The 24,406-nt window shown below is 34.9% G+C and overlaps 1 protein-coding gene across 1 annotated transcript in view; it reads right to left on the reverse strand.

Annotated features, from left to right (window-relative positions):
• Positions 1–24,406, reverse strand: part of LOC103605698 (RAC-gamma serine/threonine-protein kinase-like) — a 102,186-nt gene that overhangs the window by 72,223 nt on the left and 5,557 nt on the right. Inside the window, exon 3 of the mRNA XM_008590324.1 lies at positions 6,488–6,794. Coding sequence (XP_008588546.1) covers positions 6,488–6,794 — 307 coding nt within the window. The remainder of the gene's footprint in view (positions 1–6,487; positions 6,795–24,406) is intronic.

Here is a 24,406-nt window from a genome sequence, read left to right on the forward strand (position 1 = left end):
CCGCTCACTGGTTGAGCGCGGTGCGGGCGCGACACCGAGGGTTGCGATCCCATTACCGGTCGCTGTACAGGCGCGACACTGAGGGTTGCAATCCCGTTACCGGTCACGAAAAAAGACACACACACAAAAAAAAAACAAAAAAAAAACACCTCTTCTTCCTCCCTCCCTCACTTGCCATAACGAGAAAGAAAGGTATATACTGAAGCTTCTGTTGCTGTTGTTGAATAAAAACTTACGAGGGTACTTCAAAAAGTTTGTGGAAAAATAGAATTAAAAGATAACACAAATATTTCCAAGAACTTTTTGAAGTACCCTTCTGTATGCCCTGCTCTTAAATTTTTAAAAATATTCTCACTGGGGGCCGGCCCGGTGGCGCACTGCTATAGTGCGCCGCTTGGGAAGCGCGGCGTCGCTCCCGCCGAGGGTTCAGATCCCACATACAGACCGGTTCCCGCTCACTGGCTGAGCGAGGCGCGGGAGCAACACTGAGGGCTGCGATCCCGGTCCGGTACGGGGGCGACACTGAGGGTTGCGATCTGTTGCCGACATGGAAAAAGACCAAAAAAATATATATATATATTCTCACTGTTTTAATATATGAATACATTATAATCTATAAAAATGCTAGATCTTTAAAAAATATTAATCTCTTGTACTAATATATAAGAAATTCTTATAAAACTTCAAATACTACACTATAAAGCTGAACACAGCGTGAATGTCCTTTCTAGCCCACTGCATCGCCACTCCCGTGCAGTTGGGTGTGTATCACGCCAATCCTCTTCACATGCTCTGTATGCATGAGAAAGCATTCATGGAAACCTGACAGCATGCACTATTTCTCCACGTGTTGACAAAGCTATTTCGAAGGACCAAACTGTATCAACCCTCTCTTCAATACCAAGCAATACATATATTAAAAAATCCTGACTCGCACCTAAGTCTCTACCCACACATCTCTTGTCAGAGCCTCACGCCAAGGGTTGAGGGATGAGGGATGACATGAGATGCAAGCACAGGGTTGGGAAGGAACAGGCTGAGAGTGACCAGCTGTCCCAGCTTGGCCAGAACTGTGCGGCTTCCTAGGACGCAGGACTTGTAAGTGCTGTAACTGGGCAGTCCTGGGCAAACTGAGACAGTTGGTCGCTGTACTTGTTTTATAAATGAGCTTTTAAAAAAAAATTACAGTGATGTAGCAAGAAATAAAGTAAGCCTATGGGATGATTGTGAGAGATGGGTGAAGGTCATGGCACAGGGGCAGGTAGCATATCACATGGGAGGCCACAGAGTGCACAATGGGTTCAGGTCAGAGGGCTTCTATCTAAATTCGAGGTTTAGCCCTTACTCACTGTGTGAACTTGGGTATATGATTAATTTCTATGTACGTCAATTCCGTGTATAAAACAGAGGTAAATAACAGTAACAATTCAATGTGATCGCTTTGAGAATTAAATGAGATGTTGAATGTAGAAGTTAACATACTGTAAGTATTCAATAAACGAATTAATCACTTTTTAAACATGGAGAGTTTAATGGCTGATATGTAAGTTATCAAAATGGTATTGGCTCTTCTAGAGAACAGTGTATTTTAAAGGAAAGAGCAAACTTCAGGAATGGAACTCTGAAGAACACTTTTGTCAGTTCAATGACATCACTGAAAATATTTTCCTACCAGGAAATGCTCACATGGAAAAATATGCTTTTCATTATGCAATAATTTCTTTTGAATAAAACAGTAAAACATAAATGTTTCATAATTTTCAAGTCAGTTATGTCACAGTCGTGTCTGCCTTCTGCCATCAATTATTTTCCCTCTTCCACCATCCTAAAAGCATGAATTTTGCTCAGCATGAATGACAGAAACAACTTGTCTGTCTAAAGTATGAATGAATAGAGATGCATCACTTTAAAAAAATGATATTCCCAAATCTAATCCTGCATACAGATAAATCAGGAGGTATACTAAATGTCCAGTCTTATTATAAAATAGATGATAATTTTACACAGGGTGTATTAACAAAGTTTCCATAAAGTACAAGAACCATTAGTAGGGTGATTCACAAACCTGTAGGATGCACAGAATCACCTAGAAGTTTTTTCAAAGTGGATCAATAGCCTTGATGTATCAAAAACATCTGGTAAACACTTCCTTAGTACATTTAACACTAACATAATACGAGTAATTTAGTCATTTATTTTTAGAAACCATTCTACCATGTAAAGGAGGAAGAAATGTATTTACAAATGATCTTTCTTTGGTTTTCTCTTCCGAATTGCTTTCCATCTTCCCTTTGTTAGCCATAAAATGTGAAACGCCTATTGTCACTGTCTATTCAGGTACTGTGAATTTACAAAACTTTAAATGCATCTGCTTTATCTCCACGGTCAGTTCTAGGCACCAAGACTGACTCAGGCCTGAGAAGGCAGGAAGGTATGTCTACTCTGCACATTGACATAGGTTCATGGGCGTCAAAGTGCCCAAATATTGCAAGCTGGCCTGCAGGAACTGAACGACTGTGGAATTAAGAGAATATGCTGAAATAGTAAAAGGAGAACATTTCTTCAGTTTTACCTTCCTAATCTAGAAAAGGATTCATAACGTGATAGCAAAGACCCCACCGTGGTCGCCATGCTATTTAATCATTTATTACAAAGCAGGGACATAGCCCAGTAGTACAATTTAACTTCAGAGGTGGAAGGGGTTTCTTAGTAGCAGTGGCTTAAAATTTCTACACAGGAGGAAATCCAGAGTGACAGTGTGGGTAAAAGGGGGAGTTGGGGGACCCGTCCTGGGTGCCAAGCAAGCAAGCCTTGTTCAGCAGACTGAGTTATCTGAGGTAAACAGCATGGGGCTAGTGAGGGTGGGAGGGTGAGGTAAACACTCTCTGAAGCCATCCCTTTGTGTCTTCACTGGGACTTGGAAATCATCTTCATCTATTTGGTGGTTTCTCATATTAACAGTGTAAGTGGTTAAACACAGTCCAATCAGGCAGAAAACAAGATTAGCTATTCTACAAAATATAGCAGCAATTTATGTATTATTTTCTCCCCTTCTCCCCCTCATAAACTCTTGGAAAAATTAATCTTCAATGAATTCCAGTGTCATTACAATCACCTTTGCAAATGTCCTATTCAGCCTATTCTGTACCTGGATGGCCATGATCATTAAAAATAAAGGTTGTTCTTGCAAAATAAGAATGAAACGGAAAAGAAGTTTTTAACATATAATTTTACACTACTGAAGAAGTCTTTGAAGAGATTTCTTCAAATTTTTAGTGCTATCATAAAGCAACACCAGTTGTTCCTAAGTAATCATACAGGATTTGGGTCCTATGAAACAAAATTTCATATCATGATGTGTATTGATAAATTAAGCAAACCTGCTTTCTAAAGTATAACAAAAGTTTCAGTACCTTATCTGTTGCCATTAACACCAAGTTATTAGAAAATAGGAACTAATATAATAAATTACCTTGCACATCAAATAAGATAAGACTTTGCCTCCAATGCTAAATGGGGCAGTGGTGAACAGGTGGTATCTACTTGAGAAGTGCAACTAATAGAAGCATCTCGATTGGATTTTCATTTAAATAAAGTCACAAAGTTATGAGTAATGAGACCAGAGACAAATATGACATGGATCAATCAAAGTGGGCACCTAAATCAGTTTTCGACTATGATGTTTGTAATACACCTCTGGTATAAATATATTTGAAACATTCATTCTCTTATGTTCAATAGGTTTTAGGTTTACAAAGCTCTCCAGGGTGAATCCAATGCATCCCCCTGTCCAGATTTCATTTCAACTCTACAATGCAGAATGGTGCAGTGAAAGGAATGTTAGACCAGGAGCTAGGATTCATGGATTCCAATAATCCTGACAATGTCCCCAAATTAGACCATTACTTTTAGTAAGTCACTTACTTGGTTTTTAGGCTTCAAGAAGATCACCACTAAAATATGGCCCAGCTCTAAGTTTCTATGATCCTACCTAAAGGATTGCACACTATTATGCATAATCCTGTATACTATGGATTCAAATAACACTCATATAAGTTTTGAATGGTTGGTTTCTTACATTATACGTATTTTTCTTGGTTTTAGGGACCAAGACTGGTGTACGTTGGTGTATATTAATATAGTTTCTGTCCTATGCTATAGATTACTTAGACCTTTAAATTAAAGATAGATTTTTTTAAAAATAGCAGAGTCTAATAAAGTTAGTGGTCTGCGCATATGGTAACTACGTGACTGGTATTCATACATAAAATATGCACTTTATATTGCAGTTTAATAAATTTAGTCTAATTCCATCATAGACATAATGGGGCAAAGGAACGCATATTTAATGAACTTCGATAGCAATATATTGATTCATATATATTGATTCATTTGATGAGCAATAGTTAAAGGAGAGTAGTTACCAAGACCATGCTAATGACACATCATTCCACAATCAATGCTTGCAATCTTATAAACATTCTTTTCATCAGATTTCTTTAAGCTAATGATTCTATCTTCTGGCTTTAAGCATGTTAGATATGTTACCCATTACGCCAGAATTATTCTCGTTTCCTTAAATCCAAGCCTCTCCCCTTCCATCCCTCCCTCCTTCCTCCCTACAAATAGGATTCATAAAACATGAAGTAGGAGTGGGAGAAGTGGACTCAGGAAGAGAAGAGTTAACTATTTCTAAGTATACTTGGGAAGTTAATATATATCTTGTCATTCCATTTAACTAATTTTTTTAAACAACATTTTCATTCAAGATATTCAAACATTATAGAATTATTTGGCTATGCAGACATCAGATACAGGGATACTGAATTCTGCCATATTCCTAGTTATAAACAGATTCAGGCTAGGCTCGCCTATTAGCTCAGGTGGTTAGAGCATGGTGCTGGTAACACCAAGGTCCAGGGTTCAATCCCTGTGGTGGCCAAATGCCAAAAAAAAAAATAAGATTCAGGCTAAATATAATCATACTTTTGTACTAACCTCTAATCCATTTTGGCACTTAGTTGGTCATCCCTGATCTACATGTTTTAAAATTGCACAGTTCATTTTTTCCTAAATACAGTAGCTCACAGTTTCTCTTAAATTTTAATAAATAATATATCATACAAACATAATGTATTTCACTGTCATTTTATAAAATGATATTTTGCAAGATAGTTACTCCTTAGGAGCATTCATAACCTAAAGGTACCTAACAGAAACATCCTGAAATAACCTAGACAACTGCTTAAATAATAAGATAATTTAAGAATCGCAGGTGTTTAAGAATCCTCATTAAAAGGGAATGAGATGGGAGTGACAGGATAATTGTGATTTCTTTTATATGTAGTAATATGTAAATATATACTTCATTTCATACAAAACAGAATTTCATAAAAGCTTCGTGTAACTTCTATTTCTATAAATCAAATTATATCTTAAATAAAGTAGTACATGATCAATAAAGTGGTTCTGTGTCAAATTTTGATAAGTCAAAATTACTACATGATTCACATTTTAAGGAAGTAAGATTGTACCATTAACAATTTGTTAGCTCAGTTAGTTAGGGCACAGTGTTACAACACCACGGTCAAGGGTTCGGATTCCCTTACCTGCCAGCCACCAAAAACAACAACAAAAAGAATTTGTTTGAAATGTGTCACGTGTTACATGATATGAGCTACTCCAAGGATCAGCAAGCTACATCTATGGGCTAAATCTAGCCCACTACCTGTTTTGTGAAATAAAGTTTTATCGGAACACAGCCAAACACATTCATTTGCACATTGTCTGGGGCTACTTTCACCCTACAATGGCAGAGTTGAGTAGTTACAACAGAGACTATGGGCACCAAGACCTAAAATATTTACTATCTGCTCTTTACAGTTTGTCAATCCTAACCTATTCCGAGGGTCTCATCATAAAGAAACTTAGAGAAGTCAAAGTCAAGGCACTATTGCTGATAAACACAAATGCTCTTATAAACGGAAAACTAAACAAATTAATAAAAGGCTGTATTAAAATGCCACAGGTATTTAAGCCCCAAAATAGTTAATACTAAAATCAAAACAAATATTTTCCTTCCAATAGTCTTATTATAAAAGTTTCTTCATAAAATGTTATATGTTATAATATAATCATGAAGCTTGTTTTTAAATGTCACTTGTAAAGTTATTTGACTTTTAATCAGATGTTTAACATTTCCATAATGATAACATTTACCAAAAAATGAAACTATTATTGGTAGATCATATTTGATCAGAGCAGTCAAGCAGAAATTATTTTGCACATCAAAAACTCAGACATAAAGGAATGACACACATATTAGTGAATGAGATTTCCTGTCAAGTGTAGTAAACTACATTCTTAAACACAGTGCTTATTTTCCCAACTAAATCTGCTTTTCTCAAAACTGTGTAACTTTGTAATTACTTTGTGTTTGTCCCTATAGTCTCTGCAAAAACAAATTTTGATTACTTTTTTTTTTTACCTTGAGATCACGGTACACAATCTTTCCGGAATGTAGATAGTCCAAGGCAGAGACAATTTCTGCACCATAGAAACGTGTGCGGTCCTCAGAGAACACCCGCTCTCTCGACAAATGGAAAAACAGCTGCAGGGTAAACAGCAGGGACAGGATTGTAATAATTACTGATTTAGTGGGGGAAATTAACACAAACATAAAACACCTCTCATCAGCATATTGTGATGATAGATAGTGTACTCTCAGTGGACACTGAGCACTCTTAGACAGCAGCTGGCTTATCTTTTCCAGGTTTCCAAGGGGAAACTGCGAGCTGTTAAATCAGCGTTTTAATCAATATACCAATCTTGTTTAAGGCATTCTGCTTGCTACCCATTTAACCTTCAGTTATCAGAGGAAAAGTACGCATCAGCAGACAGCATTCCTTCTATCCATACTGCTGCTTCACTCTTTCAGGGACCGGATATTGAAACATTATTGAAGTAAATGAACACAAGCATAGGTGTACTATTTTTACTTAATTATTTGACTTACATTTGATTTCAAAGAAAGGACTGCTGGCTGATCTGCTGAAACTAATTTATGTGAACTTTTTAAATTCTACTGCTGATTCATCATATCTTTAGAAATATGAGGGAACTTCAAAAAGTTCATGAAAAGGCGTGCATTCATTATTTTTTAATTCTACTGTTCCATGAACTTTGAAGTACCCTCATATTTTCAAAGTTCGGATCAACATTTTCTATGGTGAGAAACTTTATGGCTTTAAGTTTTTTATTTATTTTAGTAATCTCAACACGGTCTAAGAAACTTTCATTATTCTTGTCAGAGTTCTCAAGGTATATTCTATTTTCAATAATAATAACTATGATGCAAACCTTTTCTCATATAATCACTTAAAACTACAAGCACATCCATTTCCTACTCAATAGTTAAAAGACATACCATTCAACTGTGAACAAATACTTATTGAATGTTTACTGTGTGACCAAGGACCCAGCTCTCCATTTAGGCCAGCTCTCCACATAAGAAACTACAAATCTCATCTCTCAGGTAGACAGTACACATGAAGAATGAACAGGTTCCAGGCACTATGAGTTGGCTATTGACCTTGGTTGTACTATTTCAATGTATTGAGTACATTGCCAGATATCGTAGTAGATACTCAATACGTGTCAGTGATTAAAGAAATAAGCCAGACAATCTTGACTGCAAGATCGGAAATTAACTACTCCTTCACATGGATCACTGACTCAATGCTTCTACAAAATTGGTAAGAATTATGGTTACATAAGATGTGTTCCATGCACACCAAATCATAACTTCAGGTAACATAAAACAGGTCACCTAGAGCTTCCTTCCTTCCCTTTCCCACCCCTGCCTCTACTTAACAGTCTATTACTGTTTTAAGATAAACCTGATGCATGTTCCATTGGCCTAGTAAAAAAAGAACAAAGAAAGGGGAGGGAGGGAGGGAGGGGGGAGAAAGGCGGGGGGAGAATGTCATCTAATTATTGCCACAAAAAAAAAAAAAAAACACCCTGGCACAACATTAATTATATTAAAACTAAAATATCCAGCAGATAGTCTCTAAACTTTAATGCTGTCTATGATACTGTCATTTTATCAAATCTAAGAAAGTTGTTAATTAAAACTATAACATACCATCTACTTTAAAAGGCATTCTGATTGCAGAAATATTAAATGTCTTACAAATGATAAAATACCGTATGCCAAAAATCAAATCTACTCATGAATATTTTTAAAATTTCATTCATTCTATATAGGCATATATATATTATTAATGCATTACCATCCAAACAAGGATGGGAGCTGAAAGAAGCACAGACCATTGATAAAACCATTCTGAAAAATTTCCAAGTTAAAATAATTTCTAATGCCATGCATTATACAACGTATCATTAACTTTGATGAGGGAGCCCCTGTAGAGTTACGGTAGTCTCCTAATGGGATGACAACAGTGATTAGGTTTCTAAATTTCCTTAAATGAATGTCAAGCCTACTACCTGCTCATCTACTTTACCAAAGATATGGCTCCTCTTTAAATGAATATAATATATGCAGTATTCTAGATCTTTATTTAGACCATATATGTTCAATTTGTCTGCCAGCCAGTTTCTATAAAAATATCAGCTAAAAAAATTGTATTTAAGGGAAAAAATTTATTTCTCAGCCCGCTGCCATCTGATTCTACCCTTGCTACTTTATGGAACCTATTCTTGTTAAGACGACCAACAACCTCTTCCTTGCCGAACCCTGTGGTCTATTTATAGTCTGCTCTTTTTTTCCTGTGCTGGAGACTAGAACAACACCTACTGCCCTCTTTTTCTTCAAACATGTCCCTTAGCTTTGGTAATACAACTCTCTCATGATTTTCTTCCTAACTGTCTGAATGGTTTCTCTCAGTTTCCACCTTGGCTATGAACCAACTTTTCAATTCAGTATTCATTTAGTGAGCATTAATTATTTTAAAGTCACTGTGCTGGACACTGGGAAGGGAAAAAGAAGGAATACAGCAGTGATTCAGACACAATCTCTCAGCTTACAGCACTGATCGTGGTGATGGTATCACGAGTATATACTTACCTCCAAACTCATCAAGTTGTATGCATTACATACATGCAGATTTTTGTATATTACTTGTACCTCAATAAAGCAGTTTTTTAAAGAAGACATAAACCCTGCCATTAAGGAATTCTAACTCAATGAAGGAGACACATGTGTAGATAATAAACAACAGGGCTAAGATAAGATTTGTAACTCAGATGGTTAAAATGCTTTGGAGGCAAAGACTAATTAATGTGTACTGAGATGATCTGGGGAGACTTCACAGATAAGGTAATACTTCACTTAAGTTTTGAAGAATGAGATTTTTCACAAATGGAAAATGTAAGGGAATAATAATATAAACAATTACAAAAGATTGTTACCCAAGTTTTCTCTCTCAGTATTTCTAATACAGCCTAGCATAGTACCTACGCATAATAATTAATAAACATTTGTAGAAAGCATTAATTATGAAGAGAAAAACCAGCAGTGGCTGGAAACACATGCAGAGGACTCACATAGCTGAAGAATCATACTCCTTCAATGACAGGACTCAAGCAAAAAAAAAGATGTGCCAAATTGTTTAGGTCCTATATTGTCATGATATGAGTCTGAATTTTATCCTGTTCATAAGGAGTATCAAAGGATTAGGGGTTAAAAAATTAGCATAATTCTAAAAAGACAATCCTGGCAGCAACTGGAGAATCAATTAAAAAGATCATGGACTGGGCCGGCCCGGTGGCGCACTGGATAGTGCGCTGCTTGGGAAGCGCGGCGGCGCTCCAGTTAGACTAGCTATAATCAAAAAGAGAAGAACAAATGCCAGAGAGAAGAGAGAGAAAGGGGGAACCTTCTGCACTGCTGGTGGCACTGCAAGTTAGTATAGCCACTATGGAAAACAATATGGAAGTTCCTTAAATAACTACAGAGATAACTACCTTCCAATCCAGCAATCCCTCTACTGGGCATATTTCCGAAGAAGTGGAAACCATCATGTTGAAGGCATACCTGCACGCCCACGTTTATCGCAACTTTATTTACAATAGCCAGGCTATGAAACCAACCTAAATGTCCATCGATGGAATGACTGGGTAAGGAAAATGTGGTATATATACACAATGAAATACTACTTAGCCATAAAAAAGAATGAAATTCTGCCATTCACAGCAACATGGATGAACCTAGAGAAAATTATGCTAAGTGAAACAACCCAGGAGCAGAAAGAGAAATATCTCATGTCCTCTTTCATAAGAGGGAACTGAATTCATAAATAAATAAACAATAAAAAAGAGAGAAGGAAAGAAACAACAATCAAAATAATACATGAAACTCTTAGAAGGAGAGAGCAGAACTGTGTTTTCTAGAAGTGGAAAAGGAGAGCAGGGAGTGGGGGAGAGGAGGGTTAATGAGAAATTGGTTAATGGACACAAAGAATGATTATAGACTGTAATGATCAATAAGCAAACTATCCTGAGTTGACCATCACACATTGTACAAAACAATCAATAGTCAACTCTGTACCCCACAAATATGTATAATTTAAAAAAAGAAAAAAAGAAATCAGGCAGCCAGAACACAGGTTGTTTTACATTATAAAACTGTAACATAGGATAACTAGTTGGCAATACAGAATAAAATGTATGGAAAAATTACTATTTAAAAAATCATGCCACAATAACTGCTTAACTCTGGAGAAAAATAAAATTCTATTTCCATCTCACATCATAAAATAAATTTTAGATGTACTTAATAGTGAAATATAAAATGAGACTAATTAAAAACTAGAAAATATAAACAAATAGTTATCTGATCTCATGAAGTTTCCTAAGAGAAAGCATAAGAGAAATGGAACAAATCATAAAAGAAAAATCTAGAACTGACCACATAAAATAGCAAAAAAAAAGAATATTAATAACAAATATGACAAAGTTCATGTCCTTATTATGTAAAAAAAATCATATGAAAAATCAAAAGAGTAAATCACAAAGAAAAAACTGGTAAAGGATGCATAAAATTTACATAATAGGAATATAAATTATTAAAGTACATAAAAACATGCCACTTTAAAATAATCACTGTACTAGAGACAAAAACTTGAAAAGGAATATTTCTTTTTTTTTTTTTTTGGCAGCTGGCTTGTACAGTGATCTAAACCCTTGACCTTGGTGTATGAATAATTTTTAATCCATGAGGAAACAGCACTGCCATTGAAAGTGTGGTGAGGTAAGCATCTTCATACATTGCTGACTGGTATATAAAAAGGTAAAACAGTAAAATTCTTTGCAAAACAATTTGTCCATAGAAACCAAGATAACTTTTAAAGTTCAGTAATTCCTCTTCGAGAATTTGTTTTAAAAAAGGAAATTTATCATTCTATAGAAGTATAAACAATGACGAAAATGTGAAGACCATGTTGAAGAAAAATAAAACTAGATTTTTTTATCTCATGCCACAACAAAATAAACTTCAGAAATAATTAATAGTTAATAAAAAATAGGAAACTAATTTTAAAAATTAGAAAATATGAGGAAAAAGTCCATGTAATCAGACTTACCCAACTGCCCGAAACAATGGACAGAGACATATACAACAACAGAAAATAAAAACTGGGGAAACTATACAACAGAAGCACTGGATGCAGGCAGTGCAGGACCATAATGCCTGTGAGAACAGACAAATGATGTGAGACCTGCAATTATCCTCCTTCTGCCTGCCGGCACTTTCTGGAACAGTATTCAGGAAGAAAAATCCCAAGCATAACTCAGAGGTTTCACTGTTGGAGAGATAAATATCAGACTTTCAGGATGGCGAGGTAGATGGTATTTGCAGGACAGAACACCAGTGAGGGGCAGCGATGCAGACTCTGCAAAGAGGAGCTGCCCTCGAACACTAAGCAGCCAAAGCACAGGATTAACTCTACAAGGACAAGCAGAGAAGGAAGGGGGAGCTGTATGCCTAATGATTCCTAGAGCTCACATAGAAATAAGAGACATCCCATTTCTAAGCAGTCAAAGAATCATTACCAAACACTCAGAGACATTCAGTAGATATCTCAAAAGAATCAGAGTAAAAGCTAAACCTACACTTCTAAAGCTAACAACAAGACTAAAATATATTTGCAAATAACTGCCTTCCAGAACAAGGTCTAACACTCTGAAGGAAGATGATTGATGGAGTTTGGATGTATTGTCCCCCCAAAACTCATGCGGAAATTTGATCCCCAATGTGGCAGTGTTGGAAGCTGATTGAGTCATGGGGGCGGATCCCTCATGAATGGATTAATGCTCTCCCTAAGTGAGGGGAGTATCTATTAGTTCCCACAAGAGCTGGTTGTTTAAAAGACCTTGGCACCTCCCTCCCTCTCTTTCTCTCTCCCTATCACCATGTGATCTGCTTGTACCCGCCGGCTGCCTGCCACTTTCCACCGTTGAGTAGAAGCAGTCTGAGGCCCATGCCAAATACAGTTGTCCCAGAATCATAAGCCAAATAAACCTCTGTATTTTATAAATTACCCAGTTTCAGGTATTTCTGTTACAGCAACACAAAATGAACTAAAACAATGACAAAGTGTACAGACTCACATAAAATTCAAATTGCCTAACCAATAAAACAGAATCAAGAGCCTGGAAATTAACTTATGCATATATAGTCAACAAATACTTGGCAAGGGCATGAAGAGTACACAATCTCCTCAATGAACGGTGCTGGGAAAACTGGATATCTATATGTGAAAGAATGAAATTGGAGCCTATTTTACACCATATGCAAATGTCAACTCAAGATGGATTAAAGACTTAAACATAAGACCTGAAACTATGAAACTCCTAGAAGAAAACAAAGGGAAAAAGCTTCATAACACTGGTCTTAGCAATGATTTTTTGAATATGACACCAAAAGCACGAGCAACAAAAGCAAAAATAAACAAGTGAGATTACATCAAGCTAAAAATCTTCTGAGCAGCAAAGGAAACAATTGACAGAGGGAAAAGGTAACCTACAGAATGGGAGAAAATATTTGCAAGCCATGTATCTGATAAGGGTTTAATATCTGAAATATATAAGGAATTTCTACAACTCAAGAGCAAAAAAAACCCCCCAAATAATCCAATTTAAAAATTGGCAAAGGAGCTGAATAGACACTTTTCCAAAGAAGACATACAAAAGGCCAACAGGTATACAGAAAGATGCTGAAGGACTGGCTGGTTAGCTCAGATGGCTAGAGCATGATGCTTTAACATCAAGGTCAAGGCTTCAGATCCCAGGACAGGCCAGCTGCCAAAAAAAAAAAAAAAATTGCTCAAGATCACTAAGATCAAGGAAATGCAAAACAAAACCATAATGACATATCACGTCACACCTCTTAGGGTAGTTATTATCAAAAAGACAACAGATAAGAAGTGTCGGGGAGAATGTAGAGAAAAAGGAACCCTTGTGCACTGTTGGTTGGAATATAAATCGACGTAGGCATTATGAAAATAATATACATGTTCCTCAAAAAATTAAAAATAGAACTACCATATAACCCAGCAATCTAACTTATGTATAAGATGGGTCTTCAAACAGTTAAAGGAAGGATACAATTATATTCTAATTCCATTTTTTTTTTTTTTTACAAACTTTTTGAAATACCCTCATATATCTGAAGGAAAAGAAACCAATATCTCAGAGAGACATCTGCACTCCCACGTTCACTGTAGCATTATTCACTGCAAGGAAGGTGGAAATGTAGATATTTCTGTTTCAAGAGGTGGAAACAACCTAAACATCCATCGACAGAAGAAAGGATAAAGAAAATGTGGTGTATATATTTACAGTGTAATATTGTTCATCCATAAAAAAGAAGAAAATCTTACCATTTGTGACATGAATGAACCTTGAGGGCATTATGCTAAGTGAAATAATTAAGTAATTCAGGCAGAGATAGACAAATACTGTATGATCTCACATGTGAAATCTAAAAAAGTCAAACACAGAAACGGAGAGTAGAGTGGTGGTGGGGGGGTGTGTGAAATGGGGAGATGTTGGTCAAAGGGTTCAAATTTCCAGTTATAAGAAGAGTAAGTTCTGGGAATCCAATGTACAGCACAGTGACTACAGTTAACAATACTGTATTACACACTTAAAATTTGCTAAGAGAGTAGATTTTAAATATTCTCATCATACACATGTAACTGAGATGAAAAGTGTTAACTAATTTGATTGCGGTAATCACTTTACAATAAACACATTTACCAAATCATCACAATGTACACCATAAATTCATATGATTTTCTTTGTTCATTATACCTCACTAAAAGGCAAAATAAATTGAAAACAAAAAAAATGATCTAGCCTTCAGTCAACACTTACTGGATATGAGAAGATGCAAGAAAATATAACCCATAAACCAAGAGAAAAATCAGTCATTAGAAACATACCTAAAAATGACAGGTGATAAAATTAGACATCATCATTAAAACAATACATGAACATAAAGAAACAATAAAGAAAAATAAAAATAGAAACAAATGAGACTAACAATATCTGAAATAAAAATTCACTAGATGGGATTCACAACACATTAGACTGCAAGAGAAAAAACCAATGAACATAAAATCATAGCAAAAGAAACTATGTAAAGTTTAGCTGGGGGGGAAAAAAACAACTCAGTGACCTGTTGGACAATACCAAGGATTCTAACATACATGCAATGGAAGTCACTGAAAGGAGGGAGGTATTTGTAAAATAATGCCTAAAATTTTCCAAAATTGAATAAAACCAATAAATGCACAGATCTAAGGATCTCAATGAACCCAAAGAAGAAGAAAATTCACACATATGTATGAACACTCAAAACGTAAGAAGTCAGAGCACGTTGAAGCTGCTGAAACACCCATGACAGAAAAAATTTTAAGACATTCTGGAAAAAAATAACACATTACATACAGAGGAACAAATAGGAGACTTCCTCAGACTATTCCTCAGAGACTGCATAAACAAGAAGACAGGGTAGTTATAATCCATGAGGCAGATGTTCACAGAGAAGAGAGCTCCAAAGACAGAGAGCTGAAGAGATCTGCAATGGACTGCCTAGGAGTCTTACTAAGCACCACATGTACGTGAGGAAAACACCAAGGCCAGGAAAAGAGCCACTCGAAAAGATCAAGTGGGGCCGGCCTGGTGGCACACTGCTACAGTGCGCCGCTTGGGAGCACGGCGGCGCTCCCACCGAGGGTTCGGATCCCACATACAGACCGGTTCCCGCTCACTGGCTGAGCGAGGTGCGGGGGCAACACCAAGGGTTGCGATCCCGTTGCCGGTCCCGGTCCGGTACGGGCACGACACTGAGGGTTGCGATCCGTTGCCGGACACGAAAAAAGACAAAAAGGGAAAAAAGACAAAAAGGAAAAAAAGGGAAAAAAAAAAAAAAGAAAAGATCAAGTGAAATAATCACTAGGCACACACAGAGGCTAAAACACTTAAATGTCATCACCAGGCAAAATGGAAGGACCTTCTAAGAAATATCCAGTACGGTCTTCAAAGAAACTGCCTCAGTAGTGCAGCAATGTGAGTGCTAGAGCAAAGGCTATTCTAGACCAGTCTAGCCAACCTTAAAGGCAAGCCTTGAAAGGATCACACTGTTCATACACAAGAACCATGCCTAAAGAGATACATATATACTTTTAACTCCCCAAATTCCCAACTTCCAACAATGTAAAATCAATATGTGGCATCCAATAAAAAAATTATCAGACGCAAAATGAAACAGGAAAATATAGCTTATGAGGATAATCAATGAATCAAAATAGACTTAGAAAATGATACAGATTGTAGAATTAGTAAAATAATGCAATAAAATAGCTATTAAAAATATAGTCTAATAGTTCAAAAGGTCAAGGGAAGCATAGTAAGAAAATAAATGTAAGATACAAAAAAAGTTCCAAATCAAACATTAAGAAATAAAAAATGTCTCAGATGAAAAATGTATTGGGTGAAAGAAAACGTTAGTAAACTTAAAGACACAGGAAAAAGAATCCAAAATTAAAGACAGGGAAAAAAAAAAGACTGAAAAAAATGAATACAGCATTATTACACTGTGGGAAAACCTCAAACAGTATTAGTAAACTTAAAGACACAGGAAAAAGAATCCAAAATTAAAGACAGGGGAAAAAAAAAGACTGAAAAAAATGAATACAGCATTATTACACTGTGGGAAAACCTCAAACAGTGTAACATGTGTAAGTGGCTTCTCAAGACGGGACAAGAGATATCAGAGAACAGAAGAAAAATACTTGAAGAATAGTGTCCAAAATTTTCCCAAATTGAATGAAAATTATATGCCTAGAGATACACAAAGGTTTACACACCCCAACAAAAGAAATGCAGAGAAAATCATACCAAGGCATGTCATAATTAAATAGCTGAAAAGAAAGTAAAGAACTGTAAAGGAAGTTTACAAGATACCAGAGAGGGGAAAGACATATTACGTACAGAGGAATAAAGGCAGGAATGAGAGACTTCTTGTCAGAAACTATATATGCCAGAAGAAAAGTGGAGTGGCATCTTTAGAGTACTGAAGCACCGACTGGCACATTACAATTTCATACACAGCTAAAATATCTTTCCAAAAATGAGAGAAAAATAAAGCCTTTCTCAGACGTGTAGAAGGTTAGAAAACTTATCACCAGAGACACAGCACTATAAATGTTCAAGGGAATGCTCAGGCTGAACGAAAATGTTACTAGATGGAAAACTGGATCTGCACAGGTGAAAGAGGGACAAGAAACAGTAACTCTACGGGTGAACTGATTTTTCTTGTGTTTTAAATCTCTTTAAAAGATAACTGTTTAAAATAAAAATAACAATGCATTGTGACATTTATAACGCATGCAAAAGAAAGTGTATTTTAACAACAGCACAAAGGCTTAAAGGGGGAAATGAAAGTGTCCTGGTGAAAGGATCTTAGGATATACATGAAATAATATAAAACATCTTGAAGTAAAAAATGGGGAAACTTGAATATGAGACTGTGTTTAAAAAAATCCCATTATGAAAAATGCTGTTTTCAAAAAAATTACTGGTGAATTCTACTATACCGTTAAGGAGGAAATAATAACAATTTCATGCAAACATTTCCAGAAAATAAAAGAGGATAGAATATTTGCCAACACACTGCAGGAGGCCAGCATTAAATTACCTTAATACAAAACCATACAAAGGCATTACATGAAAAGATGAGTACTGGTCAATATCCATCATAATCACAGATATAAATAAGTCTTAACAAAACTTTACCAGTAAAACCCAACAATATATAAGCATGGTAAAACACCATGACTATGGGAGAGTTAATGCCAAAGATGAAAGATTCACTTAACATTTAAAAAATCAATCAGTGTCATTTATCAAATGATCAACGTGTGAAGGAAAAACCACATATTCTTAATGAGGCAGAAAAAGCTTTTAAAAAAAGTCAATGTCCACTGATGATAAAAATGTCTTAAAATATGAGAAAACTTCCTCAAGCTGATAAAGAATATACATGAAAGACACCACACTTAATAATGAAACCAAACAAGGATGCTCACCACTTTAATTCAACATTACACTAAAATTCCTGGCTGTTGAAATGAGGCATAGACAGACAGACAGAATGACAAATGTATAAATGGCACACAGATTGGAATAGAAGTAAAATGGCCTTTATTCACAAAGAGCAAGACTGTCTATATGGAAATTCCAAAGAAATTTACAAAAACAAACGATTTCTAGAACTAATAAGTGAGTTTAGGAAGGTCATGGGATATAAGATCAATACATAAAAATCAACTGTATTCTTAGATGCTAGCAACAGACAACTGTGAATGGGAAAAAAAACAAGAATATGTACAAACTTGAAAAAAGTTGTACAAGACCTACACGCTGAATACCACAAAGTGTTTCAATAGGCATAAGAGAAGACATAAGTAAGCAGAGTGACATATTGTGTTCATGGATTGGAAAACTCAGTATTAGGATGGCAGTTTTCCTCAAATTGATCTACAAAGACTCAATGCAATTACAATCAAAGTTCCAGCAGGCTTTTTTGGTAAAAATAAACAAGGTGATACTAAATTATATGAAAATGCAAAAAATATAGAGAAGTCAAAACAGTTCTAAAAAAAGAGCAAAGTTCTTCCTTACCACCTTATTTCAAAAATATACTCTGAAGCAACAATAATCAAGTCAGTGTGGTATTGGCAGAAAAAGAGACTCATACAGCAATGAAACAGAACAGAGAATGCAGAAATTGACCTACATGTATATGACAAATTAATGCTCAAAAGAAAGGCACCCAGGTCATTCAATGGGGCAAAGTACAGCCCTTTCAACAAAAGATACCAGAATAGCTACATATACACATGGGGAAAAAATGAATCTAAATTCTTAACTTACAGCATACGTAAAAACTAACTTAAAATGGATCATAGACTTAAATGTAGTAAGTAGAGCTAAAAAGTTCTAGAAAAAAAATAAGAGAAAATATTTGTGACTAAGGGTAGACAAGGATAGTACACAAATTAGTACAAACCATGAAAGACAAAAGTTGATACATGGGACATTAAAATTAAAAACTTGTTCCTCAAAAGTTACCACTCAGAAAATAAAAAGGCAAGATATCGTCTGGGAGCTTATGTTGAAAATAAATTGCTATATTTTGAAAAATAGTTATATTGTTAATGTAACAAGCTTTCCAAACAAATACAGATTTGGACTTTAAAATGTTCTGAGAATTATCACAGCAACCTAAGGTTTTAAACTCGATCATCTTTTTTTCTTGCAAATAGCACCTATATAATTGTTCACCATTCCTTTATCATAGGTAAAAGATTCGCTAGCTAGAGAATAACAAAATACGCTTAATAGAAGTCTCATTAATTTCAGTGATTAGATTCATTATCATAATATGAATTGAGCTTGGACCCTGAATATCCTAAAGACAACTAATTAATTAAGCAATAAGATGTGGCAGTCTGCAATAATGTTGATTAACAAATCCCTTGGGTATACAAAAAGAAGACCCAAGAGAAAAAGAACAGCTCTAGGTAACCTACAGGGAAATTAACAAAAAGTACTAGACAATTGGAATAGTATTAGTCATGCTATGAAATGAACATTAAAATAGTTTTATAGGATAAAAGTATTCTTACACATAACAGAGTGATTCTTCCAGATAACACAAATCTTTTTCACAATCTGTACCCACAGTTTGCATGCATTTTACAAAGAAAATTAAGGCAAAATTAATGCAAAGCTAATTACACTTAGTTTTTGAAGTCAGGTTGTTTCAGAAAAAGTAGTAATATAGACATGAGATATAAATATAACAATGCTTCATCTTAACATAGTTCAATATAAAATTTCTTTAAAATGTAAATTAAACTCCTAAATGCTACAGGAGAACTGAAAAGAATCTAAGGCCAGAGTTGCCTGAAACAGTTGTTTGGTGGTAACCGTGTAAGCTATAAATTATGACCTAAATGCTTTAGGCCTTATTCCTCTACTTCTTTCCCTCCTCTTACAAATCTGAAAATGTACCAAGAATCCCCGATCACCAACTAGGTGCTTGATTCTTGAAAAACCAGTCTGTACGTTGGCAATTCTTATAGAAGTAATGCAAGACAAGAAAAGTTAAATAAACTTTCTGGGATCAAAAGTCATCCGATGAAAATATTTAATAATGTGGTAAGTATAAAAAACGGTTGCTTCAGAGAAAATAATTTTAAATTCCCAATGTATTTATGTAATTAAAATAATTTATATTAAGATATTTAATTAATACCATATTAACAAGAATGAAGAACAGATTGCTTAGTTATAATACATTAAATGTTAATAGATTCTTCAATTGGAGAACAAAATATAATTTTAAAAGAGCAAAAATTCTCAAGGTAATTATTTTAAAATATTTAAATCTATATGAAATATGTCTAATGTCTAAGCAATTTATAAAACATGTTCAATACCAATGCAATGAAAATAATAAACACTACCATTTTTGAGTATTAAGGACATTATAGTCTAACAATAATCATAAAAGCTACATTTGCTATCTCCATATAATGGAAGATTATAATAACTATAAGTTATTGTTAGTATTCCTGTTACAATAAGCACTATTTTCTGAGTGCTTCTACTTCCTTGGCACTATGCTAAGTAATCTACAAGCATTAGATCATGTAATCCTTAAAACCATCTTATTTGATAGGCACTGTTATGATCTCCATTACGTAGGTGAGATAACTAAGGCTTAAAAATGTGGTGAAACTTGCCCACCATCTCACAGTAGGTGACAAGACTGGGATTCAAGCTTAGGTCAGCTGGCTCTAAAGTAGAACAATTTTTTATTACATCTGTATGATTTCTATTATTTCAAGACTATAAATGTACAAATCTTTCCCTTAAGAAATTCTCTCCATAAGTCTCTTTCATAATGCTCTAATATGAACTACATGGGAAAAAGGGCCTTGTCTGGAGAGCAGCTGTCTTCCCAGGGTCTAGACCTGGACAGGTAGGTATTCAAGTCGTTCTGTGAAAAGTCAATGCATGTACCGTGTGCTGAAGTCTCTTTCTTTACAGGCTTCTCTCATCAGAACCTCAGCACAGTCAATTCCTTCCCCATACTCTTTCCCCCATCAAGTCTTCAATCTAAATGCTACTTCCTCAACTAGATAACTCAATTTACACTAGATTATCCACTGTCCTTTCTTATACCACAACGGTCTGTTCTTGCTATTACAGCTTACTGGGTTTATTTTTGTTTTATTATTTTACAATATGCAGCCCCTTCTTGGAGTCATGTCTGTTCTATTCACCCTAGTGGACCCTATGACTGGGACACAATAAGCATTCAATAAACATTTCTGAATGAAAACACTAACCTAATTAAAGAACATACCTCAGCCACCCGCCACAAATAAACGAAAAACAAAAACAAAGAAAAGAACATACTACCCTTAAAGACTTAGTCCCAATGCACCTCTCAACCCCAAATCTTCTGTACGGGAGAAGACTCATGGAGATGACAGATTTGTCCATTATCTATACGGTGCTGATAATTCCATGGGTCAAAAGTTATCAAATTGCATACAAATGTGCAATTTATTTATAATCTGTCATTATACTTCAGTAAAGCTGCCTTAAAGAAAGAAGTTACGGCTATCAGACCTGCACTACAAAAAAATGTTAGAGGACGTTCTTCATGCGAAAGGGAAATGTCAGTAGATGAAAATGTGCATCTATGCAAAGGAACGAGGAACGTAGGAAAGTGATGTGATAAATTTAAAACTTTTTTCTCATTTAAAAATTTTTTCTTTGAAAGATGATTGACTGCTTAAAGCAACAACAGTAACAGTAACTGTAGAGGTTACAACACAGGTGGAACTAAAAAGGTCACAACATCAAGTACAAGTAAAACGTCTGACAACAGCACCACCAAAGACAGAAGGTAGGGAAACTGAGGTACGCCCTTGTAAGGTTCTTAGAATACAAGTGAGATGATGTCATACTGTCTGAAAGTTGGCTGTCACAACAAAGATATGTATCTTAAACCCCATAGCTACCACTATAAAAAGAGTCAGAGCTAATCCAATCCAATTTTGTAGTATTCCAATATAAATGGAATACTACAAAAATAGTCTTTTAATACAAAAGAAAGCAGAAAGAGACTTTTTAAAAAAGGATGAAAGAACAGATGAAATTTTTTAAAAAGCAATATTTAACCCAAACCGTATTTATGGTAAATGTTCTAAGCACTCCAAATTAAAGACAGAAATTATCAGACTTGACTTTTTAAAACGTATGACCTAACTACAGGTTGCCTATAAAGAAAGCAAATGAAGTGAATAAATCCATAATTGTGGTTGGAGATTTCGACCCTACTCTTTCAATGTTTGATAAAGTAAATAGAAAATTAGTAAAGAAACAGAACCCTTGAACATTGCATCATGAAACCACTTGACTTAATTGAAATTTATAGATCACTTCACCTGACACAACAGAATACACATGTGTTCTCAGTACACAGAGCACGTTCACCAGACAGAACATACTCTGGGCCAAAAAGCAAGTCTCAATAAATTTAAAAGGACGTTAACCAGATAGTACATTTCTCTGACAACACGTAAATGAAACTATAAATCAGAAAGAGATATGGGCATCCTCAAGTATTTGGAAATTAAACAACACACTTTTAAATAACCCACTGATCCAAGAAAACATACCCAAAAAAATCAGTATATTTGGGAAAAGAATAACAGATATAACAAATATAAAGTAATGTAAAAACATACATAACATTTACAATATGCTACAAATATTAACATTTATAAAATAATATAAAAGTTGGTGTCTAGAAGAAAGTTTATAACATTAAATACTTTTATTAGAAAGGGAAAAAAAGCTTAAATAAATGTTATTGTTTCCACATTAAAAAACTAAAAGAAAGTCAAATTAAATCCAAAGTAGTCAGAAGGAAGGAAAGAATAAATATAAGAGCAGAACTCAATGAAATAGGCGATTCAAAATTAATAGAAGAAAAATCAATACACCTTAAAGCTGGTTCTTTGAAGTATCAATAAAAATTATTAACCTTTAGACAGACTGATCAGAAATAAAAGAGAAGACAACTACAGATACTACAGAAATTAACAGGATAATAAGGGAACATAATAATACTTGATCCAAACCAAGAGACATGACTCAGGGAGGAGGGCTGGGGGAAAACCCCCACAAAATGATATCCCTAATGAACAAAGATTCAAAATTCTTAACAAAATTTTAGAAAACTGAATCCAACAACATATCAAAAAGGATAATGTATCCTAACCATGTGTGGTTTATCCAAGAAGTACAACCAGTAACCAAACAGCATTAAGTGAAATAAGCCAGAAACAGAAAGACAAATACCGTATGTTGTCACTCCTATGCTGGAGCTAAAAAAGTTGATCTCCTGGAGGTATAGAGTAGAACAGTGGTCACCAGAGGCTGGTGGGAGGGGGACACGCATGGAAGTGGGTGAAGACAGGTTGGTTAATGAGTACGAAAACACAATTAGATGGAAGGAATAAGTTCCAGTGTTCAATAGCACAGGAGAGTGGCTGTAGTTAACAATAATTTACTGTAGATCTAAAAATAACTACAAGAGAAAGTCTGGACTGCATCCCAATTACCTTGATTTGATCATTACTCACTGTATACATGTATCAAACCATTACGTGTACCCCATATACATGTACAAACTACTGTTATCAATAAAAACACATCTATCCAAAAACGTTTTTTAAAAATCAAACAATGAAATTTAACACATTGGCAGAATACAGAAGAAAAACCATACCACCATCACAATAATACAGAAAAACCCTTTTACAAAATTTAACATCCTATCATGATTAAAAGAAAAGGCTCAGCTAACTAGAAATAAAAGGAAACTTCAACTTGTTAATGGGTATCTATGAAAAACCTACTACTGCTAGCAATATACTTAATGGTGAAGGTAGGAGTATGAATGCTTTGTGCCCTAAAATCAGGTTTAAGGCAAGGATATCTGTTCTCACAGTGCTATTTAACATTGTTCTGAGGATCAAAGAAAGTTTAATAAGGCAAGAAAATGCAAACAGATCAGAGGGAGTAAAACTGTCTGTTATTCCCTGACATGATCATCTACACAGAGAAACATGACATATTTACAAAAGACTACTAAAACTAATAAATGAGTTTAGCAAATACAGACGATGTGAGGGTAGCAAGTAAACATTAACTTCATTTCTATATACCAGCAAGAAACAATTAAAAATGAAAAGTTTCAATAGTGATTGATAGTCATTTATTATATGAAAACATAAAGTAATCATAAATAACTATAAATTATCCTTAAAAATAGATTTAACAAAAAATGTTCAAGACCTATACACTAAAAACTATGCAGTATTTTTCAAAGAAATTAAGGACTTAAGTAATGGGAAAGATATGCCATGTTTATGGATCAACAGACAACATTGTAATTAACATGGCATTTCTCCCCAAATTGATCAACAGATTTAACACAATCAAAATTAAAATCCAATAGGTTTACATGTATAAACCAACAAGCTTATTCTATAATGTATGTGGAAAAGCAAAGGAAACAGGGTTGGCAATTTTGAAAAAGAACAACAAAACTGGAAGATTCAACAACCTGATTTTAACACTTACTCTAAAGTGAAGTGCGGTATACTGAAGACAATAGGGTGCAGGTCTTAGGGTGGATAGGTAAAGATTAATGCAATAACATACAGTCCAGAAAATGACTCACATCTACGGGGTTACTTCAAAAAGTTCATGGAATTATTCAGATTAC

Source organism: Galeopterus variegatus, unplaced genomic scaffold (assembly GCF_000696425.1).
Source record: "Galeopterus variegatus unplaced genomic scaffold, G_variegatus-3.0.2 Scaffold5993, whole genome shotgun sequence".
In the NCBI taxonomy this organism is placed as follows: Eukaryota; Metazoa; Chordata; class Mammalia; order Dermoptera; family Cynocephalidae; genus Galeopterus; species Galeopterus variegatus.